At 41.8% G+C, this 26,805-nt stretch overlaps 1 protein-coding gene across 1 annotated transcript in view; it reads left to right on the forward strand.

Moving 5' to 3' along the window:
* Window positions 1-26,805, forward strand: part of LOC121293294 (sortilin-like) — a 114,151-nt gene that overhangs the window by 62,552 nt on the left and 24,794 nt on the right. Inside the window, exons 8-12 of the mRNA XM_041216194.1 lie at window positions 2,296-2,432; window positions 5,478-5,561; window positions 16,239-16,299; window positions 18,040-18,195; window positions 21,361-21,467. Of these exons, the coding sequence (XP_041072128.1) occupies window positions 2,296-2,432; window positions 5,478-5,561; window positions 16,239-16,299; window positions 18,040-18,195; window positions 21,361-21,467 (545 nt within the window). The remainder of the gene's footprint in view (window positions 1-2,295; window positions 2,433-5,477; window positions 5,562-16,238; window positions 16,300-18,039; window positions 18,196-21,360; window positions 21,468-26,805) is intronic.

Below are 26,805 nucleotides of genomic sequence, written 5' to 3' on the forward strand. Positions count from 1 at the left end.
AAACTATTCCACTGTACTTGAACCACATGAATTATTCAGTGCTTCTATGTCAGCAGAATATCTCCTATATTTCCAGTGTGTTGAATGGAATTATTTAATTAATCTAATTTGTGTTCCCACAGATGGAACACCTTCATTTATGGCCGTTGTATTCAGTCCTCGAAGAGTTAACTTATCAGAGAAGGCCACGAAGATATTGGGTGCTGGAATGTAAATCCAACAGCAGCAAATCAGGGATTGTAGTATACTCTGCATTAGAAAGGAGCAGGCAAACCATTATTCTATTCCATGATCATAACTGGGCTGACTCGGGAGTAGATCATATAAAACCAGGACCGACAGATGCTGGTCCACTGGTTTAAGGCTTTTTGTTAGGGGTTATGTGCTGTCTTCTGAACCATTAATGATGCCCATTTCAGTTTGCAATCCAATAATGCCTAGATGTGCAGTCGCACATAGTGAGCAATTCGCACAGGCAAACCCTATCTTTGTGCTGCTCCAATTGCCTCCTTTAATCACCAGAACACCTTTCATGACAGCACTGGGACTCTTATTTAGCTCACCGTCATGCTCCTCTCCATCCACTTTTAATCCAGAGTGGAGAATCCTTTGAATCCCAAAGTTTGGCAGCCAGTGCTGCTTTTTAGATCCTTGAGAGCAAAGTGATGCACGGATGCAATTATAATTGATGTGTATTACTGTAATGGTGGTTTTTGTTTTGAGTTACTGTTGCCCAATGGCACAACGGTCCAGTAATGACTGAAACTATGGTGAAAATGCAAAATTTCCATGTAATAATGTATTATTTTTCTTTTGCTGTCAACTGTAGTTATTTGTATATTTGGCTGGCAAATAAAAGTGAAAAGTGTACCTGTATGTATTTATCTGACCCTGAAGTAAAGAGATTTATTTTCCAAATTTCTCTCTCCAGTCTCTTCTTCCCACCTCCACACCAGCACTTTTTCCCCATTTCCATTTTACATGGCTTGAAACCTTTGTTATTTTGGCTGATTATCCTCCTGTTAGTTTCTGGAAGTTCATGTCATATATGACTTTATTTTGTCCTCTGGTTCCTGGAAGCTTTATAGTGCTTGATTTGTCTTCAAGAAAATCAATAAGGTATTGGCAGCTATTCTATTCACAAATAAAAAAGGGTCATGTATGTTGCAAACTTATTGAAGACAGAAAAAATGTTAAAGCATAATTCCTTCAAATGCATCAGTTTGCTGTGCATGTTGACACTGCATGTTAATCTAGATTTATTATACTGGTTTCATCTGTCTGCATTACTAAAACTTGGTCCGAGTGTAACTTTAATTACCAATATATATAGAATTAATAAATAGCTCATGTGGCAGTGTATTCTTTTCTCTTACTCATTGGGAAATTGTGAGTTAGAAGATTACTAATTATATAATTCTGAGTGGTGCAAACTAATGATCACAGAGCTGCACATGGACCTAAAATTGAAAAAGACTTCTCCTTGTGTTCATCAAAATACAACTGGCAAGAATAATTTAAGCTGTAAATGCTATATTAATTCTGGACATTCTGAATAGCTAACATTTTGAAGGTTACACTTTAGAACTGATAATGTGAGATTGTTTACTTAATGATTTTCCACTGCCAAAGTAACTTATTGAGGGAAGTCCATGGCTTCAAACTCTCATGATCTTGGAGGCAACAGATTTGGGGGTTTATATGAAGAAATGGGCCCAGCTGCTGGGTGGATATATTATAAAGGTATTTTGACCATGTAAATCAGTCAGTTGATTTGAATAACTTCCCCATTATGGTTAGGTGGTTTGTGATCCATAACAAGAAATTATAGTAATGTTATTAAATTCCCTTCAGTGACATTCACAAGTCTTGGATAGTTACAATTATGTTGAAAAAGTTTGCTAAACATCCGGTTGCAATCTTTCAAGCTGTTTTGGAGCCTTCACTTGTGTTGTCCTATGTACTTTATGGTTGATATGTGTAATATTAATCATTCTAAAGTCCTAAGCTAACAGGAATGGTTCCTCTAAAGCATGATTGAGATTCCAGTGATATGGTTAGTCTGAAGTCTCCACCTGAGAATAAAAAGCTACAATATGTCCCTGACACTGACATGACAATGAAGTTTCAAAGCAACTATTTTCTATGTTCAGTATGCATCCAATTTCTTAGGAGGGGCTGAGTCCAGAAAGCCATTTTAACTAAAACATGTGTGACTTCAAAACTAAATATAAGTGAGGTTTATGGGAGATGCAAAGATTATCCATGACTAAATGTTTTAATATCATTTTGCAGATGATAAAGATGCAAGAGGGGTACTGGAGCTAAAGAGGACAATGGATTTTGGAAAAACGTTTACAACACTTCTCACCAAGATACACTCGTTTGGTTTTGCTGGTCGTTTCCTCTTTGCCTCTGTTATCAGTAACCAGGTAAGATAACTACTTATATAATAAAAGCAAAATACTGCAGATGCTGGAAATCAGAAACCTAAACCGAAATTGCTGGAAATACTCTGGTCTGGTGGCATTTGTGGAGAGAGAAACAAAGTTAACGTTTCTAGTCGAATATTACTCGAATAAGTCATATTCGACTCAATGTTAACTCTCTTACTCTCTCTCTCTCTCTCTCTCTCCACAAATGCTGCCAGACCAGTTGAAGATAATTACTTATACCTGAGCCACTTCTCCTTACATTACCAACTCCATGAGTTGAGATTCTGAAGGAGTACATTGAAGTTTAATCAGTGTTCTGATCAGGCTACAATGGAAATATTGTAGACCGTCTGATAGTCAAGTTATAAAGGGATCATAGTGCAAAAAAGAGCATCCAGGCTAGTTGCTAATGTTATGGGGATCAGCTGTGAAGAACAATTATATATAGTATAGCTCTTCAGCCTTGAAAACAGACAGTCTGGAGGGAATCACCTTAGAGGGAAAAATGAAATGCTTCACAGAATAGAAAAATTAATGAAGGGCAAGTATTTTCAGGTATGACAGAAGCAAGATGAGGCAAGTTCAGGGCAGATGTCAGGAATTATTTCTTGAATCTGATGCTGAAATGGAATTTCAGCAGAAGGGGAGTTGCTAAGGTCAGGACTCTCGATTCACTTAAGCAGCAGCAAGAATCAGAAATTGGAACACAATAGGGCTAGTATTTGGGAAGAATAAGATTAAACGGGCATTGGGGCTTTCACCATTAAAGTCTGTCCTTTTGACTGATGCATTCGTCATTCATCTTCTTGAAGGTCCAGGAATGTAATATCCAAGTATTTAGGTGTCAATGCAAAATCTTGCTTCAGCTATTTAGAACCTTGGTTAGACCACACCCAAATACTGTGTGCAGTTCTGGTCCCCTTACCTTGAGGATATATATTGCCATTGAGAGAGGGCAACAAAGGTTCACCAGACTTGTTCCCGGGTTGGAGGGACTGTCATATGAAGAGAGGTTGGGGAAATTGGGCCTGTATTCTCTAGAGTTTCAAAGAAATTCATTGAAACCTACAAAATATTTAAAGAGATAGACAGGGTATATGCAGGTAAGATGTTTCCCCTGTTTGGGGAGTCTAGAACCAGAGGACACAAGTTCAAAATAAAGGGGAAGCCACTTAGGATTGAGCTGAGGGGAAATTTTTTGCTCAAGAGGTTGTCTACCCCAGAGGCTGTGAAAGCTCAGTCATTGAGTATGTTCAAAACAGAGACTGATGGATTTCTAAATACCAATGACAGAAAGTGGGGGCATATTGTGGGATAAAGGCATTGAAGTGGATGATCAGCCATGATCGTATTGAATGACAGAGCAAGCTTGATGGACTGAATGGCCTACTCCTGTTCCTCTGTTTCTAATGCCCTCCTTCCACTTGTCAGAACATCCTCTGTGGTGGACCTTAATGGTTAATGCAAACAACAAAGTAGTTGAAAAAAGCTGAATATATCATTAATAAACTTTCAGCAAGAAGCTCTTTTATTTTAAGATGAATGTAAACAGTTCCCAGATTCTAAAATAGGATATGAACCATGGAATTGTCCGACTTTTTACCTGTATCCCTGATCAAAATGTTAGTGCAGTTTTGCTAAATCTCACACAATGTGAACAATCTGCACTTAATTGGATTGAGCTCACAAAATTGCACTTCTAACCTGAGCTTTAGATGCTTGGAGAAATAATCAGTAACTTCGGACATGAGAATAGCTGGCACTACAGGATTAGTGGATGGGAAATCCACCGGAAACTCACTGACCTCTGTCTCTGAATTCCACAGGTGCACTCCCACTGCACAAAATTTGAGTACAAGTTGGTATAAACTACCCGAAACATTAGTTCATTAGTACGTTGAAGAAGGAGCTGTACAACTATGACTTTCAGCATAGATGTACCTTACTTGGTAAAACTACACCATTTAGAATTAAATGCTGGAAATGCAATGAAGTCCATGCGTGCAAGGTGATTCAGCAGAATCGGAATGTACTTTTCTTCCTGTAAGGATCACTGCTGCTCTGCTGTGCTGATGGAAGATGAGTATTAAGGAGCAGGGTGTTGTGGTTTCCATGCTGGTGTGGAATATTGCCACTGGTAGGATGTGGCCTTCTTCCTGTGTTGCATCATGTGGCAAGTTTCCAGTTTGGGAAAGCATAGGGAAAGCATAGAGCAGAAGGTGCACACTTTTCCCAGAAGAAAAATCAGCAGGCAAATCTCATTGGGTTGCTCAAGGACATCTTGCCCAATTTAAATGTTGGCAGTTTTATTGGAATTGGCCTAAAACATCTTGGTCTTCAGCAGCAAATTAATATTTTGTTCTATCATGTGTAATGTCCGAATGCAAATGTATCTGTACCATGGAGCCACAATATTAATGTACAGATATAGCATAAGGTGGCTAATGTGCACATGTGTAACTTCATAGCCCTCTTCGACTAAGCTTTCAGTCAACTCTCCTAATATTTCCTCCTTAGAATGTTTTCCCCATACTGCATGAAACATCTCAGGATCTTTTCCAACATTAAACATGCCACACAAATGCTTGTTATTGTTTTGTGCCTTTGCAATAAATTGAGACTTCTCTGTCATATAATATTTAGCATTTCAAAATTCTGAATGACATAGCTTTGCTGACTTCTACATAAGTTACAGCTCCTGTAATGTGTTCACATAGTGTCAGATACAATAGTACTTGCAATTATCTCATAAATTAAATCAGCTAAAGCAACACTAATCAAAGCTTGAAATTAATTTAACATCTGTGAATCTTTAAAGTAATGCATTCTATGTATTTTATATAAAGAGAACACATGCAACCTTTAATAAATTAATTTACACATCTAAACAGTGCCTTAAATGATGGTCTAATTTTACTTCAGTAATTCAAATATATGAGGTATGCAACTAAAGTTTATATGTATATCTACATTAAAAAAGGGAACCAAAAGTTTTAAAAACTATTTGAAGAATGTATGACTTAATTTTTGTTTTGCTTTCAGACGCTGCCCAGATCGGTTTATGTATCTACTGATCAGGGTGATTCTTGGAATAAAGCTCAGCTGCCTCCTGTCAGTCATGAACAGGTACATTCAATCAAATATTCAATACCCTTTCAGTCTGTCAATGACTAGAACCATAGAACCATAGAAAGGTTATAGCACAGAAAGAGGCCATTCAGCCCATCTTGTCCATGCCAGCCCGAGGACACCCAGGTGCCTTTCTAATCCCACCTTCCTGCACCCGGCCCATAGCCCTGCAGCTTATAGCACTTAAAGTGCAGATCCAGATACTTTTTAAAAGAGTTTAGAGTTTCTGCCTCTACCACCAAGTTGGGCAGCGAATACCAGACACCCGCTACCCTCTGCGTAAAAAAAGTTCTTCCTCATGTCCCCCCCTACACCTTCTGCCACTTATCTTGAATCTATGTCCCCTGGTTCTAGCATTCTCCACCAAGGGAAACAATTTTATCCTGTCCACTCTATCTATTCCCCTCATAATTTTATACACCTCAATCAAGTCACCTCTCAGCCTTCTTTGTTCTAAGGAAAATAACCCCAATCTATCCAATCTCTCCTCGTAGCTACACTTTTCTAACTCTGGCAACATTCTTGTAAACCTCCTCTGCATTCTCTCCAGAGCTATTACATCCTTCCTGTAATGTGGTGAACAGAACTCCACACAAAAGTCCTGTTGTGGCCTCACCAGTGTTTTATACAATTCCAATATTATATCCTTATTTTTATATTCTATACCTCTGCCAATGAAGGAGAGCATTCCATATGCCTTCTTTACAACATTGTCTACTTGAACTGCTGCCTTTAGGGACCTGTGTACTTGTACGCCAAGATCTCTCACTTTATCTACCCCTCTTAGTATATTCCCATTTATTGTTTAATCCCTGTAACTGTTTGACCTCCCTAAATGTATGACCTCACACTTCTCTATGTTAAAATCCATCTGTCACTTTACTGCCCTCTCCACCAACCCATCTATATCGTTTTGGAGATTATGGCTATCCTCTACACTATCTACTACTCGGCCAATCTTTGTGTCATCTACAAATTTCCCAATTGTGCCCCTCACTTTTACGTCCAAATTGTTAATATATAACACAAACAGCAAGGGTCCCAACACCGAGCCCTGTGGAACACCACTTGAGACAACTTTCCATTTGCAAGGGCATCCATTGACCATTACCCTTTGTTTCCTGTTACAAAGCCAACCTTTTATCCAGTTTGCCACATTACCCTGAATCCCATGGGCTTTTACTTTCCTGACCAATCTGCTGTGTGGGACGTTGTCAAATGCCTTGCTAAAATCCATGTACACAACATCCACTGCACTATCTTCATCAACCTACTATAAATTATTGAGCAATTTCAGGGGATGAAGAATGGGAGATAGCAGGTGGTAGTATATAGATCAAAAATATTTATTTAAATATACCACATGTGACTGTATAATGTACTAACAATTTGTTTGGAAAGGGAATGATTTTTCCCTAGATGCTGTAGCTAGAATTCATCCATCTAACCCCGTCTTTGAGAATGCAATCGCTTTTTTTAAAGTAACTTTTCTCCTACCTTCCCTATTTTTTCTGTTTTTTTAATTATGCATTGTACCCAAGAGATTTGGAACTGTTGTCAAACCATCAACAGCTTTGCCTGCCTTTTCCTGAACTATCTGATCCTTAGGATCATGACAAATATTAAAAATCAATGTGAGAATCATTGGCTTGACCTGTTCTCTCCAATCCCACACTGCCCTGCTTCAGTCCATCATGCCACATGCTTCAGTACTATACCATATTCACCTACTGTAATTCACTTTGCCCCGGTTCTCGTGTCTGACCTTTTATGATATTACCATTAACTACCAGTCAGAATGGAGATCCATTAGCATGCCACCACTGAGTGTAGAAATTATTTTCTACACTTTGTTTGATGATATAAAACAATGTTTGGGGTAAGAATAGAAGAATATGCCCAATTGGAGAGCTCTTTCAGGGAGCTGACCCAAGCAGTGGGCTGAATGGCCTCTTCCTGAGCTGAAAAATTCTATTATTCAATATTTCTTACATCCGGTTGTTACAATCAGATGAGGAGGGATAGATTGTTTCCCCAACTATTCCCACTCCTCGTTTGACTGCAACTGGGATTTTTTTTAAAAAGGACATGCTTGCCAATTCAATGAATGTTGAACTATTCACACGCTGTGACTGTAAAAGATACACACAGGTTTCCTTGTAAGCTTTTAAAAGAGAATCATACATTGTGCTTAGTATCCAATCTTAATAAAAATAATTTAAAAAAATACCCCGACACTCTCTCATACACTTGATTTCAAAGGTACGCACATATGTACACATATGCCCATTCACACACACGTACCCATTCTCACACACGTGCCCATTCACACACACGTGCCCATTCGCACACACGTGCCCATTCGCACACACGTGCCCATTCGCGCACACGTGCCCATTCGCGCACACGTGCCCATTCGCGCACACGTGCCCATTCGCGCACACGTACCCATTCGCGTACACATGCCCATTCTCACACACGTACCCATTCACACACACGTGCCCATTCACGCACTTTACAATGTGGGAAGATAGATAAAGCCGTTATGTTTAACTGTAATAAAAGTTGCTTGTATACAGATCTTGTAGATTGATGACTTGGCTGGTTTCAGGCTGGGCTCAATGGTCCCTCAGGATTCGGTGCTGGGACAGTTTAAAGAAGTTGATGGATGTTTTATATCTTCTTCTGGAAGCTGCAGTTTCTGGGTTGGTTCTTCAAATACTGCCTGCAGCAAAAGGATGGTCAACATCAAGGAGGGCTTGAGCTTGCAGGATGGATGGATGGATGAAGAGAGAGAGAGAGAGAGAGAGAGAATGTACCCATTCAGGAATCCTGCTTCTTTGCATTTCTCCTCCTCCTGTGGCCTGGAAAAAAGCAGTTTCCTAATCACTCCAGCTGTAAGATTTTTAGATTTGGGCCCACAGACACCTAACTAGGCATCAGCTAGCTATAAGTAATTTTTAAGATGGTTTATTAAGAAACAACAGTTTAGATATGATATATTAATTAAACAGAAGAAGTATACGGCCTGTGTGAATGGGGTTTACTGGTTCCAGACAGCTGCCATCCTCTTCCTCCTCATCCATTGGTCCATCTTCCATCTGAAGAATGGTGCTGCCACTTCACCAGCACCTCAGCCATAAATATTTATACGTTTTGGAGGGGCTGATATCTTACCCAACGGCAATCATCTATTTAACTATTTTGATCAATGGATACAGGACAAGTCCTCCACACTGTCAGGGTGGTTACTAGCCCCCTTGTTTGTCATCCTGCTCGAGATCAGTTTTTAGTTTACATCGTGCTGACGGTCATATCCTGGTCCTTTCTAAACAATTGCATAGGAAGGTGTCTTCTGTACCCCCTTATCTATCAGCTCAGGAATGCTGGCATGGTAGTCTGAAATACGACTGTTCAGAGGTCTAAGTGTTTAGAAATCCTGTTTCCAGAGAGAGAATCAATGCTGCTAAAAAATCCTATAACCGTTCTATAATTATGCAGTAAATACATGTTTATTCAATACTCCAATTTCTTACACAGCTGGATTGGTTGGCTCATCACATGTCCCCTTCACCTTTTTTTAAAAAAAAAATCATTTCATCCAATGACCAGTTGATTCCAGGCCTCGAGTTTAGACCTGATTAGATTGTGGCTGGAAGAGTTCCTTTCTCAGCCCGTGTCTACTGTCCTAAGTGATTGTGTCTAATGCTTGTTCCCCACCAACTGAATACACAGTTTGTGAATGAGTCAGGAGATGGCCCATTCATACTCCCCCAAGGTCATTGTCTCTGGGGCTTTCTAAACAGATTGACTCCATTTTAATGGCTTTAGAATTTATAATGTACAGTCATGCACATGTTCAGCCACCTTAGAAGCTGTTGTTTTAATTCATTGAAATGCTGTTTGTGTTTTAAAAGTCAGCCAGTGGTTTTCAGCCCAACAAATAAAGTCAATATAAAACATGGCTCTCTGACATTTTCCTTCAAAAGAGTACTTCTGTGGATCACTTAGCTTCAGTTTTTGTTTAGTTTTGGAAGCATTAGATTCTATTTGCAGGAAGAGGGCATCTTTGAGCTCGTTGAAGCCTGATTTATACTGTCTGGGTTCTTGCAAGCTGATATCATAAGGATTAACAGTGGCAAGAACAGAATTGTATGATTTTAAAATTGTATCCATAGCAGGAACTGTATCTTGTTTTTAGGCTGCAAGTGAATCTGGTCTGCCTTCACTCGATTATTAACTAACTATTCCATTGTAAGGGGGTCACAGTTGAACCTGATTATTTTTTCCCATTCTTTCTCTTTCCAAGTTCAGGTGTACTGAGTCCAACTGTATGGCCCAACGGCTGGATGCTTAAGATCAGCAAACTAAGCACTGACTAGGAATTCAATTGTTTTTCATTGCTTTGTTGATTTTGGGATGTTGCTGTGGGAGGGAATATTTCAGAATAGTTTTCACTGAGCAATATGTGGTCACAAGGAAAGGTTTCACAAATAAGACCCGTCCCTGGAGAAGTTGCAGATGTACCACACAATAAAGAAAGGCTCACAAACATCATTCAATGGAACTTCCCTTGAGTATTTGTTATATCCTCAGTGGGATAGACTGTAAATCAGATCCAAGGCTTGATCTTTCTGATCTGTTGCATCATGTGCTCATTATTCCTCCTGATCCATTTTCTTTGTTCATGGGGCTATCCTCTTGCATTGATTTTGGGTTGGCAATTCCTGTTAAATATTTAAATAATTACCACTGAATATTAATTTTTTACTGTTGCGTCAATTCCATTTAAAAATGGCAATGATGAAATTATCAATTCTCATTTGCTGTTATTGAATTGATATTGATGGTGATCAGTTCTGCAACTGAAAATAGTCACTTTGTTTGACTGTGATGTTTCAAGTAGTCAATATACCTGGGGCAGGATTTAGCCGTCGGTGAGCAGGGGGCGGGGCCTGCTCGCTGACACGCGGTGATGTCGGGTGGAACCCCCGATGTCATCCTGCCCCATTTAAATCTTCAGGAAGGTGGGGGCACAGCAAAATCAGCTGTGGGCCCGCCGACCTGTCAATGGCCAATTGAGGCCACTGACAGGATCATTAAACCAATTAAAGGACCTGCCCGTCCAACCTTAAGGCCAGGAACCCCAGCGGGGTTGAAAGAGAGAAAATGTGAAACCTCATCCAGCGGTGGCATGAGGCTTCATGTAGGGTTTTAAACAGTTTAATAAAGTTATTATGTAATTTATGAACATGTCCCATCTCGTGTGACATTGTCACGTGACGGGGACATGTTAGGGAAATTTTAGTTCTATTTTTAATCTTTTTCAAAGTGTCAGCGATCTCCCTGAGGCTGCACTTAGCCGCAGGGAGATGTGCTCTCTGTCATGTGCATGTGTGAAAGACCGCACTCTCACTGTTAGGGAATCCCCCCCCCACCACCCGCACAGGGAACGCTTAGCGCTTCCCACCGGACATCACGCTGGGAGTGCCTTAATGAGCCCACCCACGTAAAATGGCGGTGGGGCCTGCTTCTCCGGCGGGGATCAGCTCCCCACCTGCTGGAGATTGGGTCAGGCCCACCCACCCGACAGGCAGGAAATACTGCCCCTGGTGTCACATATGAAACATCAGAGCTTGCAGTGGTATTTATCCACATTTCCCAGTGACCTCCACAGCTACATCCATTTTGTACTCTCGCTCTCCACCAGTGGGCAGGGTTTGCTTTTGGGCAGTTCCTACAATTCTGTTTACTGCCCGTACGCATTGGCAACAACCTACTTTCCTGCTCAAACTCCAAGCCTGCTTCCTCCTGCCAGCAAGGTTGTGAGCAACTGTGAATAAGAGCATCAGAAATGGAAGCAGGAGTAGACCATATGGCCCCTCAAGCTTGCTCTACCATTCAGTAAGATTATCACTGATCTTCAATATAAGTTCTGCTTTCCAACCTATTCCCATGTTCCTTCATTCTTGATGAATTTTAACTTTTTATCCAAGATCATCTAAGGTGATAAGAACCCCCCACTACCACCGCCCCCCCCCTCCCCCCACTATGTCTGAATACAAGAAGGGCTCTTCAACATGAGAGGGGGAGGTGTATTTTTAACCCACCCTACCTGAGGAAAACATGGAGGGGGGTGGGGAGAGGGTAGTGCACAATTGCACGTCCAAGGTGCTTTAATTCCAGAATGCAGCTCATTCGATATTTGCCTGAAATGGGCCAGGTTTTAGGCAGGGAGAGGCTGCAGGCAAAGACAAAACTGGTTCCCACCAGGAGGGAGGAAAATAAAAATTGCAGGGCAGGATCCTGGGAGCCAGTCTGACTTCCCACCTTCCCTGGCTGGGAAATATCGTAAATCAATAAAGAAACAAAAAACAATTAATTTATAAAATACATTCTGATCAACCTTGTAAAGAGAACAGATTGTTCTACTCAAAAGAAAATTTATATGGTGCATTGAAAACTGTAACTCAGCTCAGACTACAATCTGGGGAACAATGTGTCATGCAGCCTTTTTGAAATATGGTGTCTTTGAAAAATCAATAATCAATCATCTTAATATTAAATCACTGCATTGACGCAGCTTTCGGATTTATAAACTAGATTTTCCTTCTAATTAGTATCACCAGTCACTTCTGTTAGTGGACTTTGTGTGTCTTATTTCAGAGTTAACACTTTCCTGCCCAATACCCTGACCCAAGGAATACAACAAAGACTTAGTCTGTGCTGTGGCTACTGGAATGTAGCACTTGTCATTCTCCTTTCTTTTTACAAAAGGTGTATTGAATAAGCACTCCACTGAGATGCAGACTTGGAAGCAATAGCTCGTTTATTAAGGTAATATATGCAGACAAGCAACATAAGTATCCTGAGCTTTTCACAGTGTATTTAGGAAATTATATATCCTCACTAAGATAAAGCATCACAAACATACTTTCACTTTAAATGTGCTCCTGACAAACACCACTTATATTTGTTTAACATTTTGAGGCTGATCTGGCTCAAACTGTAAATTGCAGGCAACTTTTGGCTGTTGACTGGAAAATCTACTTCATCTGAGTCTGTCTTGCTATGAACTGCCCCCCTTAAGTGCATTGGATGAAGCCCCCAGCTGTCCTTGAACTGAATGTTACTAAGTGATCAAAGCTGATCAAATATTATCTCATATCCTCAACAGACTTAGAAAACTGTCAATCAAAATCATTGTTCTGGGCTGTTGACCTAGCATTTGATGTGTGACTGGCAGACTTCCAAAAGTCTGCTTCTGTACCTTTGCTGTGCAAACTGAATAGTCACACCTTGGATAATCAAGTGCCACAAAGAGCTGTCTGAGATTGTATCTGGGAACCGATGGCCAACTATAATTAACAGTTCAAATCACCTCTATGTGGGCGTTGATGAACTTGCAAAAATTTTCCACATCTTGAGAGCCTCCTTTTGATGAAGGCGGACATAGACAATGAAATTCATCATTACCTTCAGTGTGCCATTTCAGCCTTTGGCCAACTGAGGAAGAGTATTTGAGGACCAGGATCTCAAACCTGAGACTAAGGTCATGGTTTACCGGGCAGCAGTGATCCCTGCACTCCCAGATGTTTTGAACAATTGGGCAACCTACAGCAGGTACCTCAAAGCATTGTTGGCACCAGTGGTGCCTTTGCAAGATTCTCCAAATCCGGTGGCAAGAAAGACGGTCCAACAGCAGCGCCCTCTCCCGAGCCAACATGCCCAGCATCGAGAGGCTCATCACTTGAAACCAGCTCCGCTGTGCAGGCCATGTCATTGGTATGCCTGACACCAGACCCCTGAAGTAACTTCTCTACTCAGAACTTGGTCGTGGCAAGAGACTCCAAGGAGGATAGCGGAAACATTTATGGATGTCCTTAAAGTATCCCTCAAGAGGTCAAATACTGAAGAAGAGGTCAAATTGAAAAAGATTCATTCAGGAAGGTGCCAAACACACTGAGAGGCTTTGTTGGAAACATGCAGAGACAAAATCAAAGCTTTGAAGAGAGCACACAAACCTCCCAACAGTTCATGTACCTAACCCTCAAGCACCATGGCACCACCAAACCAGATTGTGGCAGAGTGCACAGATCATGCTTTGGAATTATCGGCCATTTTGGAACTCATTGAACCTGAGTGGAAACAAGTCATCCTAGATCCCAAGGAACTGCTTTAGAAGAAAAGGATCGTGAGGAAAATCTAACCGACAAAGAAGTTGTTTCTGCTAAAAAGGATGCTGGGTAGATTTTCAATTTCAGCGATAGGTTGCCCATTACATACACAGCCCTATCTGCCACCTTGCTAAAAATAGCATGGAGTATGTAAAGGCAGTTCATTCATTACCTCACTATATATGTTTAGCTTTGGGAGTGAACCCTTAGCATGCTAAATCTAGCATTACAAAAATGCCAACTTTTTAAAAAATCACATCCATTTTTTAAACAGTTGTCACCTAGAGTATTAACCACACAGTCTTCTTCAGCACTGCTCAAGTGGTCTTTCCCCCGTTAGCACGATACTATATACTGTGCCCCCTCACTGGATAACTTGCGTTCTTCACGTAATATAACCTTGACATTTACCTCTGATTTTGTTCCTTGCCCGAAAGAACCCTTAAACTGATTGTTTCAGCATGTGTACACGTGCCTGACAGAGAACACCTGCTTTTAGAAGTTTTTGTTGTTTCCTGCAGTCTGAATATAGTTAAAATCTGGAAAATTGCCAATAAGCAGTAAAACAAACAGCTGGTCCTATCACACTGTCCTCCCTCTCCCCCTCTCCTACTTGTATGTGTGAGGGCCATATCAAGTTTGATAACAAACTAAAGCTATTCTAAATTAGGACTTCATTTTTTATTAATTGTAGCATGGCCCATCTCTTTCACTTGCTATCTTTCCTCAAGAACACATCACTGTATTGTTGAATTTAACAGGTTTCCTGTATAGGATTATTGTTGTAATTTGCGATGAGCAAAGTAAAATCACAGAGGAAAAAAACTGATCTGCACAAGTTGCACTTCTAACCAAGAGAGTTTATTTCTGTTCAGATTTGTTTTATAGTCCAACGACATGAAGGAAACTAGATAGGGACAAGGCAGTTTGTGAAGATAAAAAGAAAATGTTTTGTGCACCAGACATTTTCTCTCAGTATCTGAAAGAAGAAAAGAGCTTAAAGATAGACAGAGGAGCAGGTTGTGAAGAGGACATGAGCAGTCTGACAAGGGATATAGAAATAGGTTAAGTGAGTGGGCAAAAAGTTGACAGATGAAGTATAATGTGGGAAAAGGTGAACTTGTCCACTTTGGCAAGAAGAATAGAAAAGCAGCATATTATTTAAATCGAGAGAGATTGCAGAATTCTGAGGTACAGAGGTATCAGGTGTCCTTGTACATGAATGAGGAAAGTTAGTATGCAGTGCAGTTAACCCTGGATGTGTCAGACCCTATATGTGGTACTGAGTACAGTATCACCCACACAATGACATAAGAAGGCACATGATCCAGACCCAGGGGTCAGTATGGTGTTGAGCAGAGACTGGTTAAGACCTAAGCATGGATATAACTTCTCGCCTGCACCCTTTACTGTACATATGTAAATAGCTTTAGTAACTAATCAAGACTGACAGCTAACCTACTGAAGACTGTGAAGGCTCCTTTAAGAGACACCATTATGAAACCAACACCCTCCCAACATGCAGGTACAACAAGCGATTAAGAAGGCAAATGGAATGTTGTCATTTATTGCAAGGGGAATGGAATATACAAGTAGGGGTGTTTTGCTACAGTGATACAGAGTTTTGGTGAGACCACATCTCGAGCACTGTATGCTATTTTGGTATCATTATTTAAGAAGGGATATAAATGGGTTAGAAGCCATTCAGAGAAGGTTCACTCGACTGATACCTTGGATGGGATATCAGTCGAGGAGAGGTTGGACAGGTTGGGCCTGTATCCATTGGAGTTTAGAAGATTGAGAGGTGATCTTAATGAAACATATAAGATCCTGAGGGGACTTGACAAGGTGAGTGCTGAAAGGATATTTCCCTTTAAAAGAAACTAGAACTAGGGGACACAGTTTAAAAATAAAGGGTCTCCCATTTAAGACAGAGATGAGAAGAATGTTTTCCTCTGTGGGTGATAAATCTTTGGAACTCTCTTTCCCCAAAAAGGGATGGAGGCAGAGTCAATTAATATTTTTAAGGCAGAGGTAGATATATTCTTGACTAACGAGGGAGTCCAAGGCTATCTGGGGTAGGCGGGAATGTGAAGTTGAGGCCACAATCTGATCAGCCATCATGTTATTGAATGGCAGAACAGGCTCAAGGGGCCAAATGGCTGCCTCCTACTCCTAATTTGTATGTTCGTTTGCACCAGGTCTAAGGAAGGAATGAACCCTAAACATGAACTTGTCTTTCCACCTGATGATGGGCCTCTATGTATTTCCAGCATTTTCTGTTTCTCTTCAATAGAATTTAACTTTATTTCTCAGCAAAGCCTCGCCAAATAAATTAAATGTTCTGATACCTTAGTAAAGAGTAGAATTGGTGCTGAAGTCTTCCCTCCATATTTAACAAAATAGAATGTACTGCATGTGCAGATGTGGAGAGATACAAGTGGTCTTACAGCACTGGGTGACGTAAGTAATCTAACGTGGATACTCTGTTTTGCAGTTTTACTCAATACTTTCAGCAGACAGTGAAATGATTTTCATACATGTGGATGAACCTGGCAGTAAGTAGTACTTCATTCAGTTTTTAAAAAGAATAACTTTGAGTGAATATACAAATGTACTAATTTAATCAATTTGTTTAGTGTGTGCGCATACGCCTATGTGTCCAGAAAGAAAATGGCCAACCACTGACCTTTTTGTGCTAACAATTGAGTAACATAGTCTCTACGTAAAGGTTGCATTCACACTTGTCCTAGGTGTAACACTATGATTAGCCAGATCATTAAACTGAAGAGGTAAAAATTCAATCCACCTCAAAGCAGTTACAATTGGCACGGTTAGGTATTTATTTAATCGGTTTTCATCTCCCCTCTTAATGTTGACTTTTGATAGATGTGGTTCCACAAGTCATGGCTACCCTCCAATATCTCAATCAAGTAGCCATTTTTTCTGGCCATATTTTAACAACCTGCCCATCTGGCACAAATGCGGTAGGCAAGTTGTTAAAATGTTGAATGGGTTCTTCCTGCTGTGATCCTGGCATATCCGCACCTACCACCATCATAATTCCCTTTGTTTTTAGTTGCAGGGTAGGCACCAGCTGCAGGCATGTGGGAGCGTAAAGTCCAGCCAGCAATTTATTCCACATCCCTGGAAAGAAAAGGAAGGTTGGTGTTAGGGTGGTAGTAAGAGGGAATGAGTGGAAGATTTTTTTTTTGATAAGGTGATGTTGGCAGTCATGAGTAATGTAAGGATGGTGCTAGAGGACAGTGACTGGTTGATGGTTTGAGGAAGCATGGGCCTGAAGTTGGGTGGTCAGGTGCTAAGAGGATATGGGATTTAGGGAACATATTCATGGATGAGCTGAGCATGCTGAGAGAATATAGAGTGTGGATCATTAAAGGTTTTGTTCCACTGAAAATAGGAGAGAGCTGGACAATGAGGGATGTTAGGGGAGAAACAATAGATATGTTGATGATCAACTGAGCAAATGGGCAACTGGCATGACCTATGTGCCCTGGCACTTGCTCCTATCAAATCACTGTAAACAAGAAATTAATGAACTAAAGTTCAATTAGGGTACAGTGGCACATGTCTGCAAAGTGCTTGCCCAGTGTGCCCATGCATAGATGAAAGGCTCCCGAGGGTTTCTTTACCGTCAGCTTCTCAAGTGCCAAAATGCAACTAGTATAGCACTGTGTGCAGCAGTGAACAAAAACTCAACAAATATCGCTTCATCTTAGATGCTGATATCAACTGAGCACATTGCCTTTTCAGTATCAGAAGTCAGGGATCAATGCGTGTGGCATTTAGCTGTGCTGAAAGCTTTTATGTGGAGACCCTGGTTTATCTGTGAGATTCAAGGCAAGAAGAAATGAAAGTAACCACAGGATTAAGAGCTCAATAGAAAACAGTCATTCTTCAATAAAAAAACACAAAATGCTGGAGATCAGGAAGCATCTGTGGAGAGAATATACTGCTGAGTATTTATTTCCAGCACTTACCATTTTTATTTCAGATTTCCAGCATCCACAATATTTTGCTTCTGCTTTGCTGTTGTTCTACACTTGAATAATGACACTCACACACACAAGAGTTCTCAGCAAATCTTCCCCATTTTTACTGTGACTAAGGTAGCTTCCTTGATTTATATGTGGATGTTGTTGCACTTCCAATAAACTGAGGGAGGCTTCACTGATGGGAATTTTGAGGAGGCCCCATCTAACCTTTGCTGTTCAACAGGCATATTTTTAAATGGAAGATTTCACACATGACAGCTTCACATTTAATATTTCTTTTAGATAATGGGTTTGGGACAGTTTACACTTCTGATGATCGTGGAATTCTATTCTCCAAGTCCCTGGAACGTCATTTGTTCTCTGACACGAGCGGAACAACTGATTTCACAAACGTGACATCGCTGCGTGGAGTCTACCTCACAAATGTGCTTGATAAAGGTAAAACAAATAATCATTTCCTGATCTGAACAATAAAGTAAAGCTTGGTTTCTACTCCTAAGCTAGCCTGTCTGCCAATATTTTGCAGCATTATGGGCAGCCCTAAAGTGAGTGCTTGCAGTGCAACGCTGATTTGCAAATTTTTTGCAGAGATTTAAATTTATCAGATTTGAGTTAGTCCTGTTCATGGGTACTTGGGTTATTTGGGTTACCCGGGAATGGCGCAAAGTGTTTTACAACAACTGATTAAGTATTTTTGAAGTGTCATCCCTGTTAAAATGTAGGAAAAGTGGTAGCCAATGTGTGCACAGTAATGTCACACAAACAGCAATATAATAATGATCAAATTACCTTTTTTTACTTAGTGATGGTTGAGGAATAAATAGTGGCCAGGACAATTGGAGAAAATCCCCCTATTGCTCTTCAAAGTAGTGCCATGGAACCTTTGCGTACATGTGAAATAGCATTCAGTGCCTCTGTTTAACATTTCATCTGAATGACAGCACCTCCAACAATGCAGCACTCCCTGCGTGCTTAAGTTTGTGGAGTGATACTTGGGTACACAACCTTCTGATGCAGAAATGAGTATGCTACCATGGGGTCATGGCTGATGCTTAAAGAGGACAGTAACCATATTTTAAATTTCCTTTTGATTCAATATGTATTGGTAGATTTTAACAATTTACATTTCTGTTTTGGAACAAGAGCACAGTTGCGTAAATATTTTTCTATCATGTTCGCATACAGTGTGAACTCAATTATCTAAACTCCCAATAACTGGAACTCTCAACTATCCAGAATTTTCAAACGCGGGTTGAGATCATTGTTTTGTATAATCTGAATAAAATGCATTTGTTTATTTTAACCAAATCATCACTGACTCCAGTGGCTGAATTTCGATAGGAGCTATCCACTGGGAGATCATCAGACGTGTTGGATCAATGGCATAAGCAATGATTTACACTCTTTCTCCAAGAGTTTAGTCATTGGGCAGAATTTAGCCCATGATTGGCGGGTGGGCCCCACCAGCTTGGCAGCGGGCATACAGCCAACCCCTGCCGCTGAACCGGGGCCTGCCACCATTTTGTGTGGGCGGGCCAATTAAGGCCCACCCAGTGGCCTGCCCGACAGGAAGCACCTGTGCACCTCCTGTTCCGTGGGGGGAGGGAATCCCCATCTGTCAAAGTGACAATGTCACACGAGATGGGACATGTTGATAACAAACTCATAAAATTTATTAAATTTTTACAAAACGGTAATGAAGCTTCATCCCGCCAGTGGATGAGGTTTCATGACTAATCTGCAGCCTGCTGGGTCTCCTGGTCTGCCCGCCAGCCTTAAGCTTGGACGGGCAGGGCCTTTAACTATCTTAATGAGCCTGTCAATGGCCTCAATTGGCCATTGACAGGTCGGAGGGCAGACAGCTGATTTCGCTGTCCGCCCGCCTTCCTTAAGATTTAAATAGTCCGAGATGACATTGGGGATTCCTCCCGACATTGTCCCGCATCATTTTCCCCTCGGCGATTTAGGGGTGGGGCCATTATTTCAAAAGCTCTTGCATGCCCTCGCACTCCTAGTATGCAAATGACACTCTGTATATCCCATAATATCTTAACTCCTCGTGATTTCCAGACTTTTCTCTTCAGTGCTTCCACCCTTTAACCATCAAACCGTCACTTTCAGTGATGCCATTTGTGCATCCCACAGCCCTTGTGAATACTACCAGAACCCTGTCACACCTTTTGCCACCCTGCCCCAAACTGTGGTCCACTGATTGGTCCCAGACTTCAGCGTTGCAATGTGGTACTCCTGCATCATGTCTCCCCTTCACTCCTACTCTCACCAAGGCCATGGTCTCTAATGCCCACTCCCTTCCATTTTCTAATCAGAGACACGTTGGAGATAACCAAAACAAATCAATAGAGGAAAATGGGGTACAAAAAAGTGATACAGAACCATTGAGAACTAAACAATCATACAGTAACCACAGGAAGCAAAATATCTGACAGCCACAGGAAGGGGGGCGAGAAAGAGAGAGGGGAAGACAAATGGAAGGAAAGCAACAAAGAAATAATCATAAAGAAAGATCTTACATTTATGTAACACCTTGCAGGCCTCCAAGATGCCTCAAAGTGCTTCACAGCCAATGGATTACTTTGAAGTGTGGTCACTGCTGATATGTAGACAAACGCAACAGCCAATTTGTATACAGCAAGGTTTCTCTGGCAGTAAATGAAGTAAGTGGTTAGTGGTGCTGGTTGAGGTTGAGCTACCCAATCATTTTCCAATGATAATCACAAAAGAAACCAAAAAATCCATTTACACGAGATAGGAAAATTGCCCTTGAAATTTACTGTCATCAAAATGTTCAAAATATAGTGGGGGCATATGCTAGGGTGTCCATCTTTTTTAACTCACGTACCCCAATACACATCCACACCACCTGATCTGGCTCCAGCCGTTCACCATTAGTCCAGTTACCAGCAGCTTTGTTGCTCGGGCATCTTGGCTTCAGGGCCATTTGCTCTCCAACCTGATTTTACATGTAGGGTCTACCCTGGGAATCTGATGGAGGTTTGAGAGGGGATGGGTGGATTATATGCACTGTGCCCACCAAGTGTGATCTCTGCATAAATTAAAGTCACTCAGGTGAGTCAACCCCACCAACTAGTTGAAAACGGGAGATTTGACATCCCTTCATGAATCAAAACCTGTCTTATCATATACCCTGCCCAGTTTATTGACTGACCCCAGGGAAGCTCGGGACGATGTGGCTACTGATTTGAACTCACGCAGCCTTTAATAATTGGGGTCTTAATTCAAGGATAAGTTTGGTGAACCAGGGACACTTCTGGGAATATTGCTAGGAGACACAATATCTCAGCCGGACACTGTCTCTGGACAATGGGAACATGTCACTCCAACGTATTTGTGATGACTGCTCTCTTGGAAAAGGCTCTTGTACAGATGTCCAGCTTCTGCACCAGAAACAGGTGCTGGTCCTTCACAAAAACTCCTGCTTTAGGCCCTCTTTAGTAAACTTGTTCAGTAAACTCGATGTAACAGCCCTGCCATTGCAGAATAGCATATTCTCTCAAATGATCATCAGCAACATCATGGAGTATCTATTAGTGTTTAATAATTACTCTTTCAACACATTTGTAGATAACAATATTCGATCAGTGATTACATTTGACAGTGGAGGAGAGTGGAAACCTTTGAAGAAGCCAGAAAATAGTCACTGCGTTGCAACAGCCAAGAATTCAGAGATGGTCAGTAGAAAAATTTGTTGTTTTGGAGAATCCTTTCTAGTGCTTCACTGGAGTTTGTGGGATTTGGTGACCAAGGGACTCTTCTTGGAACATTGTCGCTTCTCGTCTTCTCTCCCAGTCCAAAGAGTAAAATCAGGACAGGTGTAGCTATTAGCAACTCAGTGTCAAAAGACTGGTCCTGATATTGCAGAGCTTGGCCAACTCTGGCCTCTGCCCTCATTCACCCAAAGTGTCCAGACCAGAGACACATTCAACTCCACAGTTACTGTATCTCTGCTAAGAGCTGCCATCGTCTGCAACATCTGGACCATCAGATGACTTGTCCGTCAGGACACCTCACAGATGTTTCCCACACATTACAATCATGCAGTGCAATACAGTACAGCACAATGTCAGCCAGATGAAACTGTTCCAAGGGCTGTACTTTCAATACCCAGATTTAGATGCTGGTTGATGTTATTTGTGGAAAATACCTGCTTTCGTGGCACCTTACTGAGTCCAGAGAAAGGAGACAAAATTCTCGTCTTATTAAGATTCAATCTGATCGTTTGATATTTGGCACCCATATTAGAACAAACAGAGCTTTATAGAAACAAAGGTTTCCTCTTCAGACAATATGTGAGAGTCTTTTTTTATTTTTCCTTTACTCGGTGTCCCAATAAAGGTACTAAGTAACTGCTTGACTGTTCTCCTGTTGAACTAACAGCTTAGGGTGCTGTTGTATTGCTACAGCCTTGAATGATCCAGTCCATGTGCTGAATATGATCACATAGTGTTCTTTGGTGGGGAGTTGCAGGATTTTCTCACAGAAATATGTCTGTCTACATTGTTGTAAGGTTTGTTTGGTGCCTCACTAAGAGGTCTGGAGGCTTGTATGGTTGAACATAAACCATTTCTTAACCCATTTCTATATCCATATCCGAGGTACTGTCTCCATGCTGGCTCCTTCCAGACTCTTCTACACATAGTCTACCATCATGTGATATTCTACATCACTACATAGCGATACTTTTCTCCTGTCCCACATTACCCCTTGCACTGCCCGAACAACCTTATGCTACCCCCCCCCACCCCGCCTGTATTTACAATACAATCTTCTTGCTACCCATTCTCTCCCCACCGCCCCACCCACCCTCATGTCTCTGACTTTATAAATTCAGATGGTCTGGAGGCTTGAAAATTCTTTCAGATCTCATTCTTGTCATGTTTGGAGTATTGGTAATCTCAATTGTTTAGGGTTGACTTTGTCAGTTTGGCATTGAAATTGTAGTACTCTCTGGGCAGGATTTTACCCCCATCAGGGGGGAAGTTGAAGGGCGGGCGCAGACAGGCCCACTTCCTATCGGGGGCCGATTGTGGGCACGGTGCCATTTTACGTGGGTGGGCCAATTAAGGCCCACCCAGCATGACATCCACACGGAAGCGCTATGCACTCCCTGTGCGGGCGGTGTCAGGGGGGTGGAGGGGGGGGGTGGGGGGGGCGGGGGGGTAGGGGGGGGTGGTGTGGGGGGTGTGGTTGGAGGGTGGTGGGGAATCCCAAAATTGCACATGCGCATGAAAGAGTGCACTCATCTCCCTGAGGCTAAGTGCTGCCTCAGGGAGATCGGCTCTAAATGTAAAAAAGCTAAAAGTAGAAAAATAAAATTTCCCTGACATGTCCCCTCATGTGACACTGTCACATGAGTTGGGACATGTCCATAATTTTTATAAAAACTTTATTAAATTTTTAAAAAATCTACATGAAACCTCATCCCACTGGTGAATGAGGTTTTGTGCTTTTTCTAATTCCCATTGGGGCTCCTGGTCTCCCCGCCAACCTTAAGATTGGATGGGCAGGTCCATTAATTAGTTTAATCAGATGATGTGGAATCTGTGTGGGTAGAGTTGAGGAACTGCAAAGGTAAAAAAACCATAACAGAAGTTATGTACAGGCCTCCGAACAGTAGTCAGGATGTGGGGCACAAGATACACCAGGAGATAGAAAAGGTGTGTAAGAAAGGCAAGGTTACAGTGATCATAGGGGATTTCAATATGCAGGTAGACTGGGAAAATCAGGTTGGTAGTGGATCCCAAGAAAAGGAATTTGTGGAATGTCTACAAGATGGCTTTTTGGAGCAGCTTGTGGTGGAGCCCACTAGGGAACAGGCAATTCTAGATTTAGTGATGTGTAATGAGGCAGATTTGATAAGAGAGCTTAAGGTGAAGGAACCCTTAGGAGGAAGTGACCATAATATGATAGAATTTACCCTGCAATTTGAGAGGAAAAAGCTGGAATCAGATGTAACGGTATTACAGTTGAATAAAAGCAACTACAGATGCATGAGGGAGGAGCTGGCCAGAATTGACTGGGAGATGAGCCTAGCAGGAAAGACAGTGGAACAGCAATGGCAGGAGTTTCTGGGAGTAATTTGGGAGACACAGCAAAAATTCATCCCTAGGAAGAAGAAGCATACTAAAGGGAGGACGAGGCAACCATGGCTGACAAGGGAAGTCAGGGACAGCATAAAAGCTAAAGAGAAGGCATATAATGGGCGAAGAGCGGTGGGAAACCAAGAGATTGGGAAGCCTACAAAGACCAACAGAGGACAACTAAAAAGGAAATAAGGAGGAAGAAGATTAAATATGAGGGTAAACTAACCAGTAATATAAAAGAAGATTGCAAGAGGTTTTTTTTGATATATAAAGGGTAAGAGAGAGGCAAAAGTTGACATTGGGCCGCTGGAAAATGACGCTGGAGAAGTAGTGGTGGGGAACAAGGAAATGGCGGAGGAACTGAATAGGTACTTTGCGTCAGACTTCACAGTGGAAGACACAAGTAACATCCCTAAGTTCAAGAGAGTCGTGGGGGCAGAGGTGAGTATGGTGGCCATTACCAAGGAGAAGGTGCTAGGAAAACTGAAAGGTCTGAAGGTGGATAAATCACCTGGACCAGATGGATTACACCCCAGAATTCTGAAGAAGATAGCTGAAGAGATAGTGGAGGCGTTAGTGGTGATCTTTCAGGAATCACTCGAGTCAGGGAGGGTCCCAGAGGACTGGAAAATCGCTAATGGAACCCCCCTGTTTAAGAAGGGAGTGAGGCAAAACATGGGAAATTACAGGCTGATTAGCCTGACCTCGGTAGTTGGTAAGATTTTAGAGTCCATTATTAAGGATGAGATTTCAGAATACTTGGAAGTGCATGGTAAAATCGGGCAAAGTCAGCATGGTTTCATCAAGGGGAGGTCATGCCTGACAAATCTGTTAGAATTATTTGAGGAGGTAACGAGTAGGTTAGACAAAGGAGAGCCAATGGATGTTATCTACTTGGACTTCCAGAAGGCCTTTGACAAGGTGCCGCACAGGAAGCTGCTCAGTAAGATAAGAGCCCATGGTGTTAGAGGCAAGGTACTAGCATTGATAGAAGATTGGCTGTCTGGCAGGAGGCAGAGAGTGGGGATAAGGGGGTCCTTCTCAGGATGGTGGCCGGTGACTAGTGGAGTTCCGCAGGGGTCAGTGTTGGGACCACAACTTTTCACTTTATACATTAATGATCTAGATGAAGGAACTGAGGGCATCCTGGCTAAGTTTGCAGATGATACAAAGATAGGTGCAGGGACAGGTAGTATTGAGGAGTCGGGGAGGCTGCAGAAGGATTTGGACAGGTTAGGACAATGGGCAAAGAAGTGGCAGATGGAATACAATGTAGGGAAGTGTGAGGTCATGCACTTTGGTAGGAAGAAGAGGCATAGACTATTTTCTCAATGGGGAGAGAATTCAGAAATCTGGAGTGCAAAGGGACTTGGGAGTCCTAGTCCAGGATTCTCTTAAGGTTAACTTGCAGGTTGAGTCAGTAGTTAGGAAGGCAAATGCAATGTTGGCATTTATTTCAAGAGGACTAGAATATAAAAGCAGGGATTTGCTGCTGAGGCTTTATAAGGCTCTGGTCAGACCACATTTAGAATATTGTGAGCAATTTTGGGCCCCATATCTCAGGAAGGATGTGCTGGCCCTGGAGAGGGTCCAGAGGAGGTTCACGAGAATGATCCCAGGAATGAAAGGCTTAACATATGAGGAACGTTTGAGGACTCTGGGTCTATACTCAATGGAGTTTAGAAGGATGAGGGGGGATCTGATTGAAACTTACAGAATACTGAAAGGCCTGGATAGAGTGGACGTGGGGAAGATGTTTCCATTAGTAGGAGAGACTAGGACCCAAGGGCACAGCCTCAGAGTAAAGGGAAGAACTTTCAGAACAGAAATGAGGAGAAACTTCTTTAGCCAGAGAGTGGTGAATCTATGGAATTCATTGCCACAGAAGATTGTGGAAGCCAGGTCATTGAGTGTAGTTAAGACCGAGATAAATAGGTTCTTGATTGGTAAGGGGATCAAAGGTTACGGGGAGAAGGTGGGAGAATGGGGTTGAGAAACTTATCAGCCATGATTGAATGGCGGAGCAGATTCGATGGGCCGATTGGCCTAATTTCTGCTCCTATGTCCTATGGTCTAGTTACTCTGTCAATGGCCTCAATTGGCCATTAACAGTTGGGTGGGCGTGCAACTAATTTTGCTGAGCCCCCGCCTACTGGAAAGTTTAAATGGCGCGCGGTGACATCGGGAGTTTCACCCAACATCACCGCGCGTCATTTTATGTGTTGGTGAGCGGGCCCCACCCCCCACCACTGGCCACCAGGAAAATCCTGCCCTCTGTTTCTGGCAGTTGGTTGCCTTCATTTGATTTGCTTTTTGCGCTCCTTCAAGTTGAGTTTCTCTTTATCCACAACGCTTCTGCTTTGTTCAGACATCTTGGGTTTGTCCCATTCCTTCCTAAGGGAATGTTCACTCTGTTCATTCCTAGAGTGGCCTCAGAATTTCTTTCTCCGTGGGGTCCACCATGATGTTGCTGGACATTGACGTTTCAAAAATGGAACCTTCATTTTTACTTAATTGACAGTTTCAACCAAATATTTGTTTAGTTTCTTATTTTCCAAAATATTTTCAAGCTTATGAAACTTTTCATTCAGCTCAGCAACTACTCTGGTGACTTCAGTTGTCTTAGTTTTGAAGTTATCTATGAACCCCTAATACAACTTCACTTGGGGATTCAGTTCCTTTCAGATTCTCTCTTCCTTGGTCACTGACTGCTCCTTAGAGTTTTCCAGTTCACTCATCAGATCTTTGGTCTGTTTCCTAGAATTTTGCTTTGCAAGTCTGGATCTAGTTTTCCGCACTGCATATCCCATCTTTCACGTTCTTCTTCAAGTGTCCTACTTCCTGTGCTCTCCTCAGTTCTTGCTTTTCATTAGCAAACTCATCTTTCATCCATAAAAATTGGTTCCCTACACTGAACAGTTTTTCC

The sequence above is a fragment of the Carcharodon carcharias genome, chromosome 21, assembly GCF_017639515.1.
Source record: "Carcharodon carcharias isolate sCarCar2 chromosome 21, sCarCar2.pri, whole genome shotgun sequence".
In the NCBI taxonomy this organism is placed as follows: Eukaryota; Metazoa; Chordata; class Chondrichthyes; order Lamniformes; family Lamnidae; genus Carcharodon; species Carcharodon carcharias.